This window comes from Lepidochelys olivacea (genome assembly GCF_965140295.1).
Source record: "Lepidochelys olivacea isolate rLepOli2 genome assembly, chromosome: 14".
NCBI classification, from domain to species: Eukaryota; Metazoa; Chordata; order Testudines; family Cheloniidae; genus Lepidochelys; species Lepidochelys olivacea.
In genome coordinates, this window is record NC_140424.1 from 43045938 (window position 1) to 43066002 (window position 20065).

Genomic DNA, 20065 nt, shown 5'->3' on the forward strand with positions numbered 1-20065 from the left:
GCAAGGACAGGATGGTGGCTATTCTAACAACACGACAGAGAAATGTTTTTGTAGAAGAAAAGAAAAAAGCGGAGTATAAACAACAACTAACAGAACATTTATGAATTAAACGTTAATAATTTGAATAGAAAGGGGAATACAGATGAGATCATCTCACGTCGGACGCTGCTGAGGTACTGTCTGAGGGCAAGGCAAGGCGGTTGAGAAGGAACTGAGGGTGTCCGCCCATGCAGGGCTAGATCGCCCTGAGATGGGGGAGCATGTGGGCCAAATGGACACTGCTACCTACAACCTCCAATCTGAGGCGCAGGGGCGCGCCTACACCTAGAGTGGAGCGCCGACAGAGAAGCTACGAACAGAACATGGCTCTTCCATCAACTCTATCTAGTTCCAGTTCTACACTCTGAACTATGCAGTGCACGGTGTCCTGCAGCCTTGGAGTCCGTAAAACCCCAATTAAATGACCACTTTCACCAGTGTGCGGCGGGGTGGGGAAAAGACAGAGGAGGTACGGCAGAACATAAAGGAAGTCCAGGTTAAGAGACAGCAGCTGGGCAAACCTTGCCTAATTCTTCTCAAAGGCAATTAAAGCAGCAAAAGACTTTTCTTTCTTTTTTTTTTTTTTTTTTTTATTGCTTATCTATGATACAAAAGGACAGTTGCACTTCAGCTCAACCCTAATAAATGGGCAGTGGTATACTGAGGGAAGCCACTCCACATAGAAGAAGTTATAATGATCTCTTCAAGTGAGGTTGTTTGCCTACATTGTGAAACACAGTAACAGAATCTAGAGTTTGGCGTAGATCATTGGACACGCCTGGATGTCTGAATTGCAACCCCAAGTCAGGCTCAGGGCCAGTGTTTTCTGGAAATTGCTGCTCTTACCATAGTTTTTTCCAAAACCATGTTTTATTTCCAGAATCGCTGATCAGAGGGGACGGGGATGGTGGCGGTGGTCTCATGCACCTGCCCCACCTCTCTGATTTCTGCCAGGAGACACCTGACTCCTCCCCAGGGTGCAGGACAGAGGCTGAGGGCTGGCTAATGTTGAGACTTTTGTGAGGAGGGGAGAAGTTGGTGGCAAGCTTGGGCTCAGCCACACCGCTGGGGAGCTTCCCCTGGGCAGGCAGGGCACTTGGCAGCTGGGCGTCTGACTCCCTCGCCGTGCTGCAGAGTGGATGGTGCTCGCACCTGCTCTTGGCAGTGTCCACAGTGCTTCTCCCCCGCTCACCTCCCTGCACACAGCTGGCTCCTGCCCTCAGCGCCCAGCATCTGTCCCCCCACTTCCCCTGCACAGCTGGCTCTAGCCCTTCTCCCCAGTACACAGCTGGCTCTAGATTTCCAGCTCACATCTCGCTCCTGCGCACAGCTGGACCTTGCCCCAGCTGGCTGCAGACTCTGTGCAGTTCCCTCTCAGCTAGAGCCTCTCCCTGACCCTCTGATTCCTTCTGATTTTCCACCTTGTGCTTTGGCCGTTCACTACCAATACCTAAAATGGTTAAGCCTGAGGACAAATTAAAGAATTTGGCAAAGATGTGCTCCATATGGATGGAGGGAAATTATTTTGTACAGTTTGCAGCAAAGTTCTTGACCATCTTAAAAAGGACCACATGAAAGGTCCACATTATGTTATAGCAACAGAAAAAGAAAATGAAGGGCAAAGAGTGGTGATGCAACAAAGCATGAGCTCACAATTACTGGTGTACTTGCACGACAAAATGAAAATCAGAAATAAAGGGAACAGACAGTACTAAGACTGGGTGGAGGCTTGTGTGACCCAGGGTGCCTAGGGCAGCCCTCACTGGAAATGCTAAGATCAGGCAGGTTGCAAAAAGGAGAGCAGATACTCCCAAGACTGGTGGTGGTTAACACTGAAGTTAAACTCCTCAACCAGTTACAAACTGTGCTTCTGGTTCCCAAAGTATCAAGAAGCAAAGAAGAAATCACACAGCCCCCTGATTGCATTCCAGTTCTTTGGCTCCCAATCAGCAGCTAAGTCCAGTACAGTGAGAAGTTACTTTAAAACTCTGCTCACATATACAAAATGTTCTTCTGACCCCAAAGGGTCAGCTATGTCACCTGCTCAGTATAGGTTTCGATCTTACCCAAAATACCACGCTGACAGCCAATCCTTTATAATAAACCTTTAAGTTTAGATGCTAAAGAAAAAATAAAGAGAATTTGTTAAATGGTAAAGCAGTCACATACATATATATCGTTTGTATACATACAGTCATATACATACAAAGACTTAAGTTTGAATCACTTTTGACATTACCAACAGAAGGGTACAAACACTGCCTCTGATCTGTTGCCAACACTGTTGGCAACGAAGGACAGAATGCACTGGACTGGACAATGTCAAGCATCAAGTTTTTTAAAGCTGTGGAGAGAAACTGCAGGGGTACTTAAAGACAGACAGCATATAGATTTTTTTGCAATGTCAGAATCCTTGATCGCAAGCAAGTTCATGGACTCCCACAACTGTAGTGACTATGAACAGAGAATTCTGCGGCCGAGTTCTGTATCGGAGGGCGAATGGGCAGTTTACTCGAACATTGTAAATGATCTTCCTAGTACCCATGACATTTCTCTCTCCAGCTTTTGGAAAAGCTAGCACGTGTTTGCCAAAACTTAGCCAGATTGCTCGCGTTCTTTTGTCGATCCCATGCAATTCTGTTGATGCTGAATGCAGTTTCTCCAAACCTGGACAAGTGCTAACCCCACAACATTACTGTATGTCATTGGAAGGGAAGAAGATGTGTGTGCCCAAATGAGTTTGAATGTGTCCTAAGTGTGTGTCAATGAATATTTGTATGCTGAGATAGACTGTTTTATTGCAAATATCTGTGTAATTTAAACATATCACCACCTACTGCCCAATTTATAAATATTAAGGCAGCATCACTGCAGTAAATACGGCCACTCCTGATGTAGCACCTGCTACATGTAAAGGTTCAGGAAGGAGTTGAAGGACACGATGGGTATTGAACAAACCACACTGTCTAAACAGAAGGCATTTGTGACAAAGATACTTTTAAACTCATTTGGCTGTGTCTCTCTACATGTTGATAGCTGAGTGATCACAGTACACGGAGGGGTTTGCTGCTTGTCACTTGCATGGCACTGTGAGAGAGCCCAGACTGGAGAGTTTAAGGGGACGCAGCGGTCCCACAGTCCAGGTTGTAACCATGGTGGGATGCCATGCCTGTATGTTTTGTATTAATATAATATAGATCTGAAATTTCCTAAACATAAAGCTTTGAATCTGAAATTACTGTTTTCATTGCCAGAAAACACATATCCTATTCTCAACTGATCTCTACAGTGATATACTAGGGATATAAATAATTTAGTGTAAAAGTGTAAAAGCAGTAACTGTGTAACTGATTAAAATTCTCTAAGTTAAACGTTTACTCAGGGAACTAAACAAAAGGCGTGGTCCCTCCCTGCTCAGTTGGAGCTAGGAGCCCTGACACGGATTGGTCCTGACACATTTTTCACAGCCTGAAATTGGTAGGGCCCTGGTTAATCAGTTAAACTTTTACATAGAATCATAGAATATCAGGGTTGGAAGGGAACTCCGGAGGTCATCTAGTCCAACCCCCTGCCCAGAGCAGGGCCAATCCCCAGCTAAATCATCCCAGCCAGGGCTTTGTGAAGCCTGACCTAAAAAACCTTTAAGGAAGGAGATTCCACCACCTCCCTAGGTAACCCATTCCAATGCTTCACCACCCTCCTGGTGAAAAAGTTTCTCCTAATATCCAACCTAAACCTCCCCCACTGCAACTTGAGACCATTACTCCTTGTTCTGTCATCTGCTACCATTGAGACCAGCCTTCTTGGCAACAAGGACACACTGTTGACTCGTATCCAGCTTCTTGTCCACTGTAACTCCAGGTCCTTTTCTGTAGAACTGCTGCCTAGCCACTCCGTCTCTAGTCTGTAGCAGTGCATGGGATTCTTCTGCACTTGTCCTTGTTGAACCTCATCAGACTTCTGGCCCGATCCTCTAAGCCCTGGTCTACACTAGGACTTTAGGTCGAATTTAGCAGTGTTAAATCGATGTAAACCTGCACCCGTCCACACGATGAAGCCGTTTATTTCGACTTAAAGGGCTCTTAAAATCGATTTCCTTACTCCACCCCTGACAAGTGGATTACCGCTTAAATCGGCCTTGCCAGGTCGAATTTGGGGTACTGTGGACACAATTCGACAGTATTGGATTCCGGGACTATCCCAGAGTGCTCCATTGTGACCGCTCTCGACAGCACTCTCAACTCAGATGCACTGGCCAGGTAGACAGGAAAAGAACCGCGAACTTTTGAATCTCATTTCCTGTTTGGCCAGCGTGGCAAGCTGCAGGTGACCATGCGGAGCTCATCAGCAGAGGTGACCATGCAGAGCTCATCAGCAGATTGTCTGCTGCTGCTTTCATGGAGGGAGGGAGGGAACGGGGGCCTGATGATATGTACTCAGAACCACCCGCGACAATGTTATAGCTCCATCAGGCATTGGGATCTCAACCCAGAATTCCAATGGGCAGCGGAGACTGCGGGAACTGTGGGATAGCTACCCACAGTGCAACACTCCGGAAGTCGACGCTTGCCTCGGTACTGTGGAAGCACTCCGCCGAGTTAATGCACTTAGAGCATTTTCTGTGGGGACACACACACTCGAATATATAAAACCGATTTCTAGAAAACCGACTTCTATAAATTCGACCTAATTTCTTAGTGTAGACATACCCTAGTTTGTCTACATCCCTACTAGTCCCCCTCCATTGCATGTTCCTTTTCCTTTGAATATGCATCAACTTTGCTACAGATCCAGTTCCTCAGAGAATAGCACCTTGAAGAGCTCACGAAGACATCGCTCAGATATGCGCAGTCCCCTTCTGCTCTTACTTCAAACCTGTAATGTAAGCCATGGAGCTAGTCAGGAGCTGACCGTTTCCCCCTCCACCTGCATCTGTCACGGTCAAGGTAGCATTCCACACATTTGGATGGTGAAGCAGAGCTGCAGCGCTCACAGGTTTTCAGGGTTTCCCCTTTCTGCACCAGCAACAGGATTCACCCCAAACTCCTGCCTGGCAGCCAAGGATCAGAACAGGAGGAAACATCTCAGGCAATCATTAAGCACAGCAAGCCGAAAAAGGGAGCCGAGTGGGGCAGCTCTCGGCTGCTCAGCAAACCAGAATTTTTCCATGGCACGGCCATAGTCAGCTATCTTTAGACATTTTTTTTTAACCCTTTATGACTGATGCAAACTTTAAAAATATGAACAGGGTGTAGCCAATGTAGCAACCTCTGCCTGAGTCTGCGGACCATGGAAACTGAAGTGTACCACAACAGTGAGGTATCTCTTGAGCACCTTCAAATTAAAAGTAACCCAGGCCCAGATCCTTTGAGGATCTGGGCTTGAGTTACACATAGGCGCTGACTCCATGGGTGCTCTAGGACTGCAGCACCCATGGGAATAAAATGGTGGGTGCTGAGCACCCACTGGCAGCCCCCCTCTCAGCTCCCCGCACCCAGCACCACCCATCAGCCAGTGGGCCCCATGTATCAGTGCCTCCCCCCCCACGCCTCCTACCCACTGAGATCAGCTATTTTAACAGTGTGCAGGAGGCTCTGGGAGGGAGGGGGAAAGAGCGAGCATGTGGCATGCTCGGGAGAGGGGCGAGTGTGGAGTGGGGCTGGGGCCTTGGGGGAAGGGGTGGAGTGGGGGCAGGACCGGGGATTGAGCACCCCCTGGCACTTTGGAAAGCCGGTGCCTGTGGGGGTAGGCAGTGCACAGCCATGCTCAAGACAAATGCAGCAGCTGCGTTGATCAGCAAGGGATCACAAAGAGCCTCTGGCGTTACAGCCTGTTTCACTGCAGAGGTGCATCCACTGGGATGCTACCCCCCGGGGTTTTAACTCCTACCGAGACAGCACGCTGGAGAAAGGGCATTGGGAGCCCAGATCAAGGCCAGAGACACACACTCCTTCTTGCACCGTACTGTGCAGCACAGAAGAGTTAGGCCCTATTTTAACACCGGTTTTAAGATTAAAAGCTCTAATGGGGTAAGCTGTGGATCCGTCCAAGCTAACATTTCAGTCGCTTGTGATTTACCCCTGGGAAAGCGAAAAGACAGAAATGGACTCACAGCTGCTGGTTGAATAGGGTTCCGTTCACCCACTTCCAGGGCTGGCTTGATTCTCTTCTGAGCCCAATCCAGTGCTCAACGAGGCCTGCATAGTTCATCATGAAATCCTGAACAATAGGACAGTGTGTATTAGATTCTGCAGTGCGGCTCAGTTCCTGCCCCACAGGTCTTTGTACAACAGGGAATCTCAGTTGTATAGCTAAGGGTTTGTCTCCACGTAGGAGTTGCAGAGCTTGAGCTATACCAGTATAGTCACAGCATGACAATCCCCATGAGTCTGGCTGCACGTACAGTGGTACAAAAGGGATTGTTTAGGTACAGGAAGAGATCTAAGCTACCCTGCTCCAAGGCACCTTTATACTGGTATAATTACATCTCCACTAGGACTTAGATCAGTATAACTACCCTGGTAAGGAGCCAAAAGGCGCACCCTTAAAAGAAGTTAACCCTTCTAGTATAGACTAGGCCTCAGCTTGTGTCTCATTTTTGGGTGGGATTCCCCCTTTGTACTCTAGGATCAGGGGAATCCATACTGCGTGTATACCCCTGCGCCCCCAGAGAGAACGGTTTTCCTCTCTTCTGCCCCCTCCTGCCTTCCTGCAATATCCCAGAGGCTCCTTACTCCCAGGCTCCTCTCTGCAATAGCAGCTACTGCCCACAGCTCCCCTTCTAGCTCAGTCACACCTGCGCTTTGCTGCCGCTTCTCCCCTCCCCCAGCTTCCTTTGGGTCTCTCGGTGGAGGATGGGAGAGACTCAGCCACCAACTCCAATCACCCTGGCTGATTGCCAAGAAAACCCAAACCATAAAGCTGCCATCTCCAGTCAGAAGCTGAGGGTTCAAAAGGTCCGTACTGATCACAGAGCCACACTGAAACCAGGGCAGGGACTTAGCTTCCAGAATCTCACTCATTCTCGCCTCCAATCCTGAGAAACATCAAAGGTCCTACTCACACTCCAGGGGTGGGGCTCTGCCCACATTCCAACTCTGTCTGTCATGCCAAGCCCAGTCCATTGCAGTTAGAAAGAATCTGCAGGGGTCTCACCTTTTCCTCCCGGGTGTCAATCGCAGCCAGGGAAGCACTGAACGAAGAGCAGAAGTGCTGGCTAGAATCCCAGTTCTTTTCTTCCTTTGAGAAATAGTAGCATTTCCCTCGGTATCCGACCCACCTCTCCGGGCAGCAGGGGACAAAAGGGGGGCCCGGAGAGGGGACAAAAGGGGGGCCCGGAGCATCCAAAGATCTTGTGAATTGGAGCACTGAAAATGAAAGAACACAGGGTTAAGAGATTGGTGACAATTTTGCTGCTCTCCGAGAAAAGCAAACAAGAATAATCTCATCAGATCCACATTTCAGACTCCTTAAGCCTCTGGAACTGCTCAGAGGATGGGAGGGAGCCAGGTTGTTAGAAACTGAACCAGTTATGAGGGGCCACCACACCTCGGTTTGTTGGTGTGGAGTGTGGGGCTGAATTCAGTGAGGATGCAGACAGACAGGATTTCCATGCATCAGCACAAAATGCAGAATTCAGAGCTAGGCCCAAATTCAGGGAGCTGCAGAACTGTCAAATGACCATCAGGAGAATACAGAAAAGCTCGATTTTGTTATGATCAGCTAGGACATAGACTGCTACACTGGGCTGGCTGATTCCCTCTTCCTGCTCTTTGCTTTGCTCTCCTGGAGAGGCATGTTGAGACCAAAGTATCAATATCCATTTCAGGAGATAAAACACTGAAATTTGATAGTGCTGGACCCAGGAGAGAGGAGGACACCAGCCCTGCTGGGCCCTGATAATGCTACTAAAAAGAGAAGGGTGCTCGTATAGAACTAGAAGCAGACTTTGAGGGCTGGCAGCCACTCTGACTGGGTCTGCCTCCCCAACCACTGTCAATAGAGCAGGAATATTTCAATTGGATCAAATTATTAAACAATGTATAAACACCTAGAGGATAACAGAGTAATGAGGAATACCCTACATGGATTTGCCAAGAACAAATCATATCAAACCATCCTCATTTCCTTTTTTGACAGGGATACTGGCCGAGTAACAAACTGAACTTGTTTAGAGGGGAAGTAAAGGCAGTTTATAACAATATACAAGAGGAAACTGAGAGTGAATATTGTAGGAATTGTAGAAAATTGATAAGGGAAACCAAGGAATACAAGGAAAAATCTGTGGCCAGCACAGTTTAGGAGAATAAGGAGGAGTTTTTAAAAAATATATTAGGAACAAAACCATGGACCTGACCATGGACCTGTCCATTACTAGATGAAAATGGTAGGATTATCAATAATAATGCAGAAAAGGCAGAACTGTTCAATAAATATTTCTGTTCTCTATTTGAGGTACAAACAGATGATATAGTCCCATCATATATGGTGATAACAATCTTCCCATTCCACTAGAATCTCTGGAAGATGTTAAACAGAAGCTACTAAAGAGGTAAGGTGGCTGAGGTAATTGCTTTTCTTGGAACAACTCCTGTTGGGGAGAGAGACAAGCTTTCAAGCCACACCGCGCTCTTCTTCAGGTCTGGGAAAGGTTCTCCTGGCCTCGGAGCACAAAACAGACTTTTAGCATAAGTAGTTGGCTTATGCTACGGATGTAATGCTGGTGATGAATGGCACACATTGTAAGGGACCATTCAAGGTAGAGTGGGGATGTTGAAAGCATGGCCCCGGTCACCCCTGAGCAACTCATTCTGGTCCCATGAGGCACTGCAAAACCTTCACAAAACTCCCTGTGCTATATGGTGCTGAGTTTCACAGAGGGATAGGTACCCAGGGTGCACTGCTCTCTGCATCGATGCAAGTGCTGCTAGTGAGGACGCACACTGCCACCAAGGAGCGTAGCGTGGACACGCAAACACGAGGTAATCACTGGGGCAGCTGTATGCTGACCTAATTTAGGTCAGCACAATGCTGTAGTGTAGACATGCCCCTGAGAAGGAAGTGAAGTAACTTTCACGCAGGGACATGAAATGGCCACAAGGTGGCACCAGAACTCTAGCAATAGGAAAGGGCCTATTAAACTGAGTGGCCAGGAATGTTCTCTGTAGGTAAGAGGTGAATCAAGTTACTTTTCTTTCCCATAACCCAGCAAACAGAACCATACATGCTGGAAGTTTAACCAGTTCAGTGCCATCAGAGAGGAGCAGTAGGATCACCATAACTAACATCCAGTGCAGTGGACGGATAGTCAGAGGCAGGTTTATTAGGGTCACGCTGGGTAAGAACTGCTAAACCATCCTAAACCCCACATCAGTTCGTAGTTTCCCCCACAATAATCCCTCCTGCTTGCTCTCCGCCTGGACGGGATTGTTTCCTGAGATGATCTTTTCTGGGGTGGGAAGTTTTTGAGTCAGGACCCCCCCCCCAGTGATTTTTGAGCATATCCCCTTTTCTGCACCAGAGTAACTCAGTAGCTGCAACCATGTGGCTGGTGCTCAGTCAGGAACAGACACTAAGTCTGGAAGATTTAGGAAACCAGGCCATTGTTATCAAAGAAAGAGCATGCTCAGCACATACACAAGGCATGTATTACTCTGGGGATTTAACTGTGGAGTGCAGGAGTAGTCAATCGGTGGACCGGGGGTCAAAGCCAGACCGCTAGGTGCTTTTGAACGGACCCTGAAATCTTCTTTATTTACTTATTACTATTGTTATATTTCATTATTATTTTCTCTGGAGTCTGGACCTTGGCTACACCTTGACCAAGAAATGTGGACCTTGACTAAAAATAATTGACTACCCCGGTGTAGTGCATACTACCATGTGCATGCATACTGTGGAACTGAGTAGGGAAGTCAGTAATTAGGGCTTATCACCACGATCTAAATGTTTGCGTCTAGCTGAGGTGTGAATCTACCCCACACCAGTCTGTTGCGGTCTGACTGTCTATGGGCACCCTACTGACACACATTAACGATTTGTTAATACATTTTGATCTACTCCCCTTTCAAAGACCAATAGATCAAATCGCATTAACAAATTTAAATGTGCATCTACAAGGTGCACACTGAGAACTCAGAGCAGGCTAGTATAGGGTAGATTGACACCCCAACTTGCCATGAACTAAACATTCCTGTACACAGCTCAGCATATATTTGTGCAACTCGTTTCAGGAGCGACTGCAGTTGAGAGTTTAATAATTACAAGTTTCATACCCTGTACAGAGCACTGAATATTAAGACTCTACAGACCCGTGAGAGAGGCTGCCAGACCTCCTAGGTCCCTCCAAAGACTCCTAGAATGGAAGAGGTACATCAAGGAGCCTTTCTGTTCTGGGAACCTCTCTGCACTTCGAGGTGAAGAACTTCAGAGATCACAGACCTCCCCTCACCTTACACTGTGTGAGTCAATGGGATTCAGGGGCCGTCTATGGCAGGACAATTTCCACGGATGTAATAATGGTGCTGAATGAGTCTCTGTGGAACAATGGTGGCTAATTTTGGTCGCTGCAGTGAATTGCATCAAGCCCCTCTCTGTCTGCACCTCTTCAGCTGCGCTGATGTCATTACATTGGCACAAAGGATGCAGACTAGCTTGGACTCAACCCACGCTCCTAGCTGCTAAACTCTCCTGAGGTCCAGTGATCAGATCCCAGGGCAACAGATAAATCCACCCCTGACAATCTTACAGCACCTGCTTCCCCAGACTATTGGTACAGCAGGGTTCACATTCACCAGGAACAGCTGCCCTTGGAACTAGCAGGTGCTGTCTGTGCAGACTGGGGGAGTCAACTCTGCGTAAGTCATAGAATCATAGAAATGTAGGAGTGGAAGGGACCTCAATAGGTCACCTGAGACATGACCAAGTAAACATAGACCATCCTGACAGGTGTTTGTGCAACATGTTCTTAAAAACCTCCAACCATAGAGATTCCACAACCTCTCTAGGTAATTTGTTCCAGTGCTTAACTACACTTTACCAATAACAAGTTTTTTGTAATATCTAATTTAAATTTCCCTTGCTGCAATTAAAGCCCACTACCTCTTGTCCTGTCCTCAGTGTTTAAGGAGAACAATTTATCACCCTCCTCTTTATAATAATCTTTCACATACCTGAAGACTGTTATGTTCCCCCTCAGACTTCTCTTCTCCAGACTAAGCAAACCCAATTTATTTCAGTCTTTCCTCGTAGCTCATGTTTTCGAGACCTGTAATAATTTTTGTTGCTCTTCTCTGGACTCTCTCCAATCTAGCCACATCTTTCCCAAAGTGAGGTGCTCCGAACTGGACACAGTACTCCAGTTGAGGCTAATCAGCATGGAGTAAAACGGAAGAATTACTTCTCATGCTTTGCTTACAACACTCCTGCTAATACATCCCAGAATGTTGTTTGCGTTTTTTCCAATAGTCTTACATTGTTAACTCATATTTAGTTGCTGATCCATATAACCCCCAGATCCTCTTCTGCAGTACTCCTTCCTAGGCAGTCATTTCCCATTTTGTATTCGTGCAACTGATTATTCCTTCCTAAGCGTAGGATTTTGCATTTTTTCTTATTGAACTTTGTCATATTTATTTCAAAACAGCTCTTCCAGATCATTTTGAATTCTGGTCCTGTCCTCCAAAGCACTTGCAACCCCTCCCAGCTTGGTACTGTCCACAAACTTTATAAGTATACTCTCTATGCCATTATCTAAATCATTGCTGAAGATATTGACTAGAACTGCACCTAAGACAGATCCCTGCAGAACCGCACTTGATACATCCTTCCAGCTTGACTGTGACCCATTCATATCTACTCTCTGAGTATGGTTTTCTAACTAGTTGTGCACCCACTTTATAGCAGGTTAGTTTAGGCTATATTTCCCTAGTTTGTTTATGGGAAGGTCATGTAAGACAGTATCAAAAGTCTTACTAAAGTCAATATATACCACACCGACCGCTTCCCTCCTATCCACAAGGCTTGTTATGCTGTCAAAGTATTAGGTTGGTTTGATATGATCTCTTCTTGACAAATCCATGTGGACTATTACTTATCACCTTATTATCTTCTGGGTGCTTACAAATTGTTTATTTGCTCCATTATGTATCTGGGGATTGAAGTTAAACTGGGTTGTCCTTATTGCCCTTTTTATACATTTCCCCTCTATATTCCCTCATCACTCCTTCGTCCCTGCTCCCACCCCAAACTCCAACCCTTCACCCAAGTCCAAAACATAGACACCTATCCAGGGGCTTTAGTCTCCTGCCCCTGTGAAACCTAGTTAAAAGCCCATCTCAGGAGGTTAGCCAGTCTGTATCCGAAGATATTCCCCCCCTTCCTTGATAGGGGGACCTCATCTCTGCTCTGCAGTCCTTCTCCTCAGAACAGCATCCCATGGTTGAGGAAGCCAAAGTCCTGCTGAGGACACCATCGGCTAAGCCATGCATTAACCACCAGGACATGTCTGTCTCTACCTCGGCCCCCACACTTGACGGGAAGGATTGAAGAGAACATCACCTGCACCCCCGACTCCTTCACCCTCACTCCCAGAGCCCTGTCGACACTTCTGATCTGTTCAGGGTCAGACCTCGCAGTATCATTAGTGCCCACATGTATGAGCAGCATGGGGTAGTAGCAAGGGGGCCAAATGATCCTGGGCAACCCTTATGTAATGTCTCAGATACAGGCCCCCGGCAGGCAGTACAGCTCCCAGGATGCCAGTCCAGGCCTGCAGATGGAAGTCTCCATCCCAGTTAGGTAACTGACCACCACTCTTAATTTCCTCTTGGGAGTGATGGCCGGGATCCTCCCAGCCTTGGGGGTACATGGCTTCTCCTCCTCCACCTTTGGGGGAGACTCGTCACCAGGGCAGCATACTGGTTTTTCATCACTAAGGATGGTGGGTGGGGAGCAGGGGTGGAGCACTGCCTGCTGCCAGAAGTAGCCAGCAAGTGCAGTCCTCTCCTGCTGGATTGCTCCTCCACCTTGGAGGTCTTCATATGCATGTTTTCAATGAATTCCTCATGTAGATGGATGTAGCTTTCCCACCTACTTCCTGAGAGATTCTACCAGTAAGCACCTGTCTCACCGGATGGTCCCCCCCAGCCTGGCTTTCTGTGATGGGGAAATGCTGGCCACAGTCTCTGCAAATCCACACCAGGACCTGGACCAGGACCTGGGTAGAGGCATCCACGGTCAGATTCTCTTTCAGGACAAAGATACAGGTGGAGGAGCCAAGAGCAGTGTTGACACTGGCTATGGGGCCCTACCGAACAATGCTAATTTTATTCCTTCTCCTGCCTCCAAACTCCCTCTCAAACTCCCCTGTTCGCTAGCTCCCTTTGGTCGCTTAGGGTGTGTCTACACGGCAAGAAAAAACCCGCAGCTGGCTCAGGTGACCTGACTCAGGCTCATGGGGCTGAAAAACCGCTGTGTAGATGCTCAGTCTTGGGTGGAGCCCGAGCCCTGGGACCCTGGGACAATGGAGCCTGAGCCCAAACAGCTACACAGCAAATTTTAGCCCTGCAGCCTGAGCCCCATGAACCTGAGTCAACAGAGATGGGCCAGCTACTGCCATACTGCCGGACTTTTAACACTGTTTAGACATAGCCTTAACGTCTGGCTTTTAAGCCCTTCTCTCCTAGGTCAGCCCTGCCCTGTGTTAACACACAGGAAAAGAGTGATCACAAGGATGACCAAGCACGAAAGGACAGGAAGCTAGAGCCTTGCAAGTGCATATACATCTAGGAGGCCTCTGGCCCCCAGTCCCACACAGCCCCCAAACACACAATCCCCAAGAGAGCACGCTGTAAACTGTAACCAAGCCAAAAACAAAAACCAGCCAGACAGACCAGCTCCCTTGAGGGAGGTGTCATTACTGCATTCTACGGCTCACTTCAGTGATGCCGCAGCTTCTGCCAGCCCGGGGATGCCAGAAGGCCAGGCTGGTACCTCAAGGCGATATGCTGCAGGCAGAGAGCCCAGCTCATTGCTGCCCTGCACCTTCTCCTGTCAATCACCCCCACTCTGCACAGGTATCAGTGACTGTGCCTGGGGCCCGGCAATAGTGACTCGGACCCAAAGTGCTCAGAGATTTGCTGGCGGAACTAATTTCAGTCCCGAAACAGAGAGTGCCCAGGTGCAGGGGTCTGGGAGGGAGCGGGAGGAGGGTTGTGGAGGGACATCCCCCAGGAATCCTCTGTCCCAGGGGCAGAACCGAGAGAGGCCAGGAGGAGAGACTGTGACTGTGGTGGCTCCAGGGGGAATGGGATGTGCAGAGAGGGGGAAGGGAAGGTTGAGAACTCACCTGCCAGGACAGTAGCAGCGATGAGAAATAAGGACACAACTGCAAGGGCGACTGCGAGCACAATTCTATGTTTCTTGTAGTTACATTTCCTGCAGTTACAACGAGGGTCTGAAACAGAAAGACCCATCAGGCAGGGCCGCGAGACAGGGCTGGAGCTGCCCTAGAACATGCACCGTTCTGTCGATTGCTCCTTCTGTCAGACGCTCTGGGAGAGGAGTCCAGAGGGTGAGGCCGGCTGGGGCTGGCAGAACAGCCCCTCTTTCCCCTCAGCCCAGTGCCCTCCCTGGGCACCCCCAGTCATGCTGTCATGGGGCCTGGTGAGCTCAGGGGCACAGACACAAGGACCCCTATGTTCTGGGGGCAGGAGCTCAAACTCCCCCCCTCCCCCCTGCTCTGCCCCCTGCCGAGTGCTGGCTGGGCCCACGCTGCCGAGTGCCCCTGTCCCCGCACACTGGGGTCTCACACTGGCCGTACACAGCAGAAGGGGGGAGAACGAACCAGGCAGAGATGGCCCAATGCGGTCACGGGGGCTCTGACACACCCAGCCCAGGAGGGCCCTGCACAGCCCCATGGTTCCCGCTGTGTCTGCCAGACAGCAGGTGTGAGCCGGGGATCGGTGCCCTCAGAGCCCCTGGGGGTGATCCAGTCCCTGCTGCCCACAGACAGGGGGTTGCTGGGCACTGGCTGCTGCCACTGAGAGCCTGGCCCCATGTGGGGCAGCCTCAGGGTCTCTCTCCAGCCTGTTCCCAGGCAGCGACGCCCCATTACCTGGCTCCCCGCCAGCCTCCAAGTGTCTACTGCCACCCGTACGGCACCCCTGCTGCAGCGGCTCTTTGCTTTCCATATTCCCGGCTGCTGGCCCCATCGTCTCTCTCAGCGACACTCCGGCTACAGGCGCTGCTGGAGGCGCTGGGCTGGGGTCGGCTCCTCTCGGTCTGACTGGGTCCGATTCAGCAGCCGCCGAGCCGAGCCGGGGCGGGGGTCCTGGCCCTGGTCGCCCCCCTGCTCCGGACTCTCCAGCCGATCTGGAAGCCGAGACGGACCCAGGACAAGTCACGGGCGGGCGGGGGGGGGGGGGGGTGGGAGCGATTTGTGGTTTCTCGTTCCCTGCCCAGCAGCCCAACCCCCAGCCAGAGGCGGTGCCATGATGATTGAACCCCCTTGACCCCCATCGGCCCCTCCACCCCCCAGGGCTTCAGAGAGCGGATCTGCCACGGGCCCCGCCCACCCGTGACAGGCACCCACGGGGGGGGGGGGCGGACGGGACCTTCCAGGAAGAGGCGCGAGCAGAGACCCGTGAGGGGGGGTCACCGGCCCGGCCAGCGCCGGAGGGAACCGCGGTGCCCCGGGGGGTTTCCCAACAGGACACAGAGGGGCGGGGCAGGCGGCTCATTTGCATAGAGCGCTCCCGCCCCGGGGCCCTAAGTGCGCATGTGCAGCATCTCTCTGGTTTGCCACTAGGCGGCCTCGCGGGTCACGATGGAAACGGACAGGTTGGCTCCGCCCCTCCCCCCCCCCGTCCCTTCGTTCTTCTCCGGGCGGCCGCGCCCCGGCGGCGCCTCTTACCCGAAAGTCCCGCGGGCTCCGGGCGGGCGGCACGTGCGGGGCCGGGCCTGGATCGCGGGGATCGGACGCGGGGAGCCACGAGCCTCGCTCCGCTGGTTCTCCGGGCTCTGATCTGCCCAGCGACTCCGGGCTCTCCGGGCTCGCTCCGCCCCCTGCAGCCACAGCCACTCAGCGCCGCCCAACGCTCTGCCCCGCCCCCTGGCACCGCTCCGCCACTCAGCGCCGCCCAACGCTGCGCCCCGCCCCCTGGCACCGCTCCGCCACTCAGCACCGCCCAAAGCTCTGCCCCGCCCCCTGTCACCGCTCCGCCACTCAGCGCCGCCCAACGCTCTGCCCCGCCCTCTGTCACCGCCCCGCCACTCAGCGCCGCCCAACGCTGCGCCCCGCCCCCTGTCACCGCTCCGCCACTCAGCGCCGCCCAACGCTCTGCCCCGCCCCCTGTCACCGCTCCGCCACTCAGCGCCGCCCAACGCTCTGCCCCGCCCCCTGTCACCGCTCCGCCACTCAGCGCCGCCCAACGCTCTGCCCCGCCCCCTGTCACCGCTCCGCCACTCAGCGCCGCCCAACGCTCTGCCCCGCCCCCTGTCACCGCTCCGCCACTCAGCACCGCCCAACGCTCTGCCCCGCCCCCTGTCACCGCTCCGCCACTCAGCGCCGCCCAACGCTCTGCCCCGCCCTCTGTCACCGCCCCGCCACTCAGCGCCGCCCAACGCTCTGCCCCGCCCCCTGTCACCGCTCCGCCACTCAGCGCCGCCCAACGCTCTGCCCCGCCCCCTGTCACCGCTCCGCCACTCAGCGCCGCCCAACGCTCTGCCCCGCCCTCTGTCACCGCCCCGCCACTCAGCGCCGCCCAACGCTGCGCCCCGCCCCCTGGCACCGCTCCGCCACTCAGCGCCGCCCAACGCTCTGCCCCGCCCCCTGGCACCGCTCCGCCACTCAGCGCCGCCCAACGCTCTGCCCCGCCCCCTGTCACCGCCCCGCCACTCAGCACCGCCCAACGCTCTGCCCCGCCCTCTGTCACCGCCCCGCCACTCAGCGCCGCCCAACGCTCTGCCCCGCCCCCTGGCACCGCTCCGCCACTCAGCGCCGCCCAACGCTCTGCCCCGCCCCCTGGCACCGCTCCGCCACACAGCGCCGCCCAACGCTCTGCCCCGCCCCCTGTCACCGCCCCGCCACTCAGCGCCGCCCAACGCTCTGCCCCGCCTCCTGTCACCGCTCCGCCACTCAGCGCCGCCCAACGCTCTGCCCCGCCCCCTGTCACCGCTCCGCCACTCAGCGCCGCCCAACGCTCTGCCCCGCCCCCTGTCACCGCTCCGCCACTCAGCACCGCCCAAAGCTCTGCCCCGCCCCCTGTCACCGCTCCGCCGCTCAGCACCGCCCAACGCTGCGCCCCGCCCCCTGGCACCGCTCCGCCACTCAGCACCGCCCAACGCTCTGCCCCGCCCCCTGTCACCGCTCCGCCACTCAGCGCCGCCCAACGCTCTGCCCCGCCCTCTGTCACCGCCCCGCCACTCAGCGCCGCCCAACGCTGCGCCCCGCCCTCTGTCACCGCCCCGCCACTCAGCACCGCCCAACGCTCTGCCCCGCCCCCTGTCACCGCTCCGCCACTCAGCGCCGCCCAACGCTCTGCCCCGCCCCCTGTCACCGCTCCGCCACTCAGCGCCGCCCAACGCTCTGCCCCGCCCCCTGTCACCGCTCCGCCACTCAGCGCCGCCCAACGCTCTGCCCCGCCCCCTGTCACCGCTCCGCCACTCAGCGCCGCCCAACGCTGCGCCCCGCCCCCTGTCACCGCTCCGCCACTCAGCACCGCCCAACGCTGCCCCGCCCCCCTGTCACCGCTCCGCCACTCAGCGCCGCCCAACGCTGCGCCCCGCCCCCTGTCACCGCTCCGCCACTCAGCACCGCCCAACGCTCTGCCCCGCCCCCTGTCACCGCTCCGCCACTCAGCGCCGCCCAACGCTGCGCCCCGCCCCCTGGCACCGCTCCGCCACTCAGCGCCGCCCAACGCTCTGCCCCGCCCCCTGGCACCGCTCCGCCACTCAGCGCCGCCCAACGCTCTGCCCCGCCCCCTGTCACCGCCCCGCCACTCAGCGCCGCCCAACGCTCTGCCCCGCCTCCTGTCACCGCTCCGCCACTCAGCGCCGCCCAACGCTCTGCCCCGCCCCCTGTCACCGCTCCGCCACTCAGCGCCGCCCAACGCTCTGCCCCGCCCCCTGTCACCGCTCCGCCACTCAGCACCGCCCAAAGCTCTGCCCCGCCCCCTGTCACCGCTCCGCCGCTCAGCGCCGCCCAACGCTGCGCCCCGCCCCCTGGCACCGCTCCGCCACTCAGCGCCGCCCAACGCTCTGCCCCGCCCCCTGTCACCGCTCCGCCACTCAGCGCCGCCCAACGCTGGGCCCCGCCCCCTGTCACCGCTCCGCCACTCAGCGCCGCCCAACGCTGGGCCCCCCCCCCGCTGGCACCGCTCCGCCACTCAGCACCGCCCAACGCTGCGCCCCGCCCCCTGGCACCGCTCCGCCACTCAGCGCCGCCCAACGCTCTGCCCCGCCCCCTGTCACCGCTCCGCCACTCAGCGCCGCCCAACGCTCTGCCCCGCCCCCTGTCACCGCCCCGCCACTCAGCGCCGCCCAACGCTCTGCCCCGCCCCCTGTCACCGCTCCGCCACTCAGCGCCGCCCAACGCTCTGCCCCGCCCCCTGTCACCGCCCCGCCACTCAGCACCGCCCAACGCTCTGCCCCGCCCCCTGCAGCCACAGCCACTCAGCGCCGCCCAACGCTCTGCCCCGCCCCCTGTCACCGCTCCGCCGCTCAGCGCCGCCCAACGCTGCGCCCCGCCCCCTGGCACCGCTCCGCCACTCAGCGCCGCCCAACGCTCTGCCCCGCCCCCTGTCACCGCTCCGCCACTCAGCGCCGCCCAACGCTCTGCCCCGCCCCCTGCAGCCACAGCCACTCAGCGCCGCCCAACGCTCTGCCCCGCCCCCTGTCACCGCTCCGCCGCTCAGCGCCGCCCAACGCTGCGCCCCGCCCCCTGGCACCGCCCCGCCACTCAGCGCCGCCCAACGCTCTGCCCCGCCCCCTGTCACCGCTCCGCCACTCAGCACCGCCCAACGCTACGCCCCGCCCCCTGGCACCGGTCCACCACTCAGCGCCGCGCTCCCGGTAACACCGCCCCTCCGTCACGAGCAGCCCGCGTGGCCAGCGCAGCCCGGGGCCGTTCTCAGCTGGTGCTTCGGGACGCGCAGCGCCGCAGCCTCCGCGGGGCCCTGGGGCCGGGGCGCGGGAGGCCGGAGGAGCCCGGGGCTCCGCAGCCGGCCGGTGAGTCTCCCCGGCCGCGGGGCTCCGGGCTGCAGCGGTAGAAGGAGCCGCCGCCGGCCGGTCTCAAAGCCCGTGCTGGGGGAGCCCGCCCGGGAGCAGCCCCCACACCCGCCCGAGGGAGGGCGCCCGTCCGTCCGTCCGTCCGTCCGTCCGTCCGGGCCGGTGCGGGGCTGCAGCGCCGAGCAGACCTCGGGCCACTGCGCTTGACTGATGGAAAGTCAGCGAGCGAAAGCTCCAGCCGAGACCCCTCCCCGTGGCGGATTAGCCATGGGGCCAACGGGGCCCGGGGCTCTGGCCCGTTTGGGGGGCCTGGAAAAATGGTCACCCGCGTGCCCTGACCCTGCTCTCCGGCAGGCTGTGTCTAATGCCAGTGAATCCCCTCTGCCGGAGCCCGCTCCTAGCGATGTGCGTGCCCGCCCTTCAAACGCGGGAGGTTGGACTGGAGCTGAACACCTCATACAAATGTTAAGTACCGTTAAAACAAACAACTGCGAGAAAGCGGCTGAGCGAGGAGGGCAAAAGAAGTGTAAAATGCTAATGTCCTAGGCAAGGAGCAAAGAGGAGGAAACTGGGTTCGTCTCTCTCAGCTGATACCTTTCCTCTTTGGAACCACCTCTCAGGTAGTTGAAAGCAGCTATCAAATCCTCCCTCATTCTTCTCTTCTACAGACTTAACAATCCCAGCTCCCTCAGCCTCTCCTCATAACTCATGTGTTCCAGACCCCTAATCATTTTTGTTGCCCTTCGCTGGACTCTCTCCAATTTTTCCACATCCTTCTTGTAGTGTGGGGCCCAAAACT

General features: G+C 54.9%; 1 protein-coding gene across 1 annotated transcript; it reads right to left on the bottom strand.

Moving 5' to 3' along the window:
- Positions 1-692: 692 nt before the first annotated feature.
- Positions 693-16092, bottom strand: LOC311530762 (C-type lectin domain family 2 member B-like). The gene is made up of 6 exons (XM_084647641.1): positions 15953-16092; positions 15155-15411; positions 14387-14494; positions 7195-7406; positions 6152-6258; positions 693-4914 (listed from the first exon to the last, which is right to left on the bottom strand). Exons 2-6 carry the CDS (start codon positions 15249-15251, stop codon positions 4770-4772), a joined length of 669 nt encoding a protein of 222 aa, XP_084503767.1. The 5' UTR covers positions 15252-15411; positions 15953-16092; the 3' UTR covers positions 693-4769.
- Positions 16093-20065: the final 3973 nt, after the last annotated feature.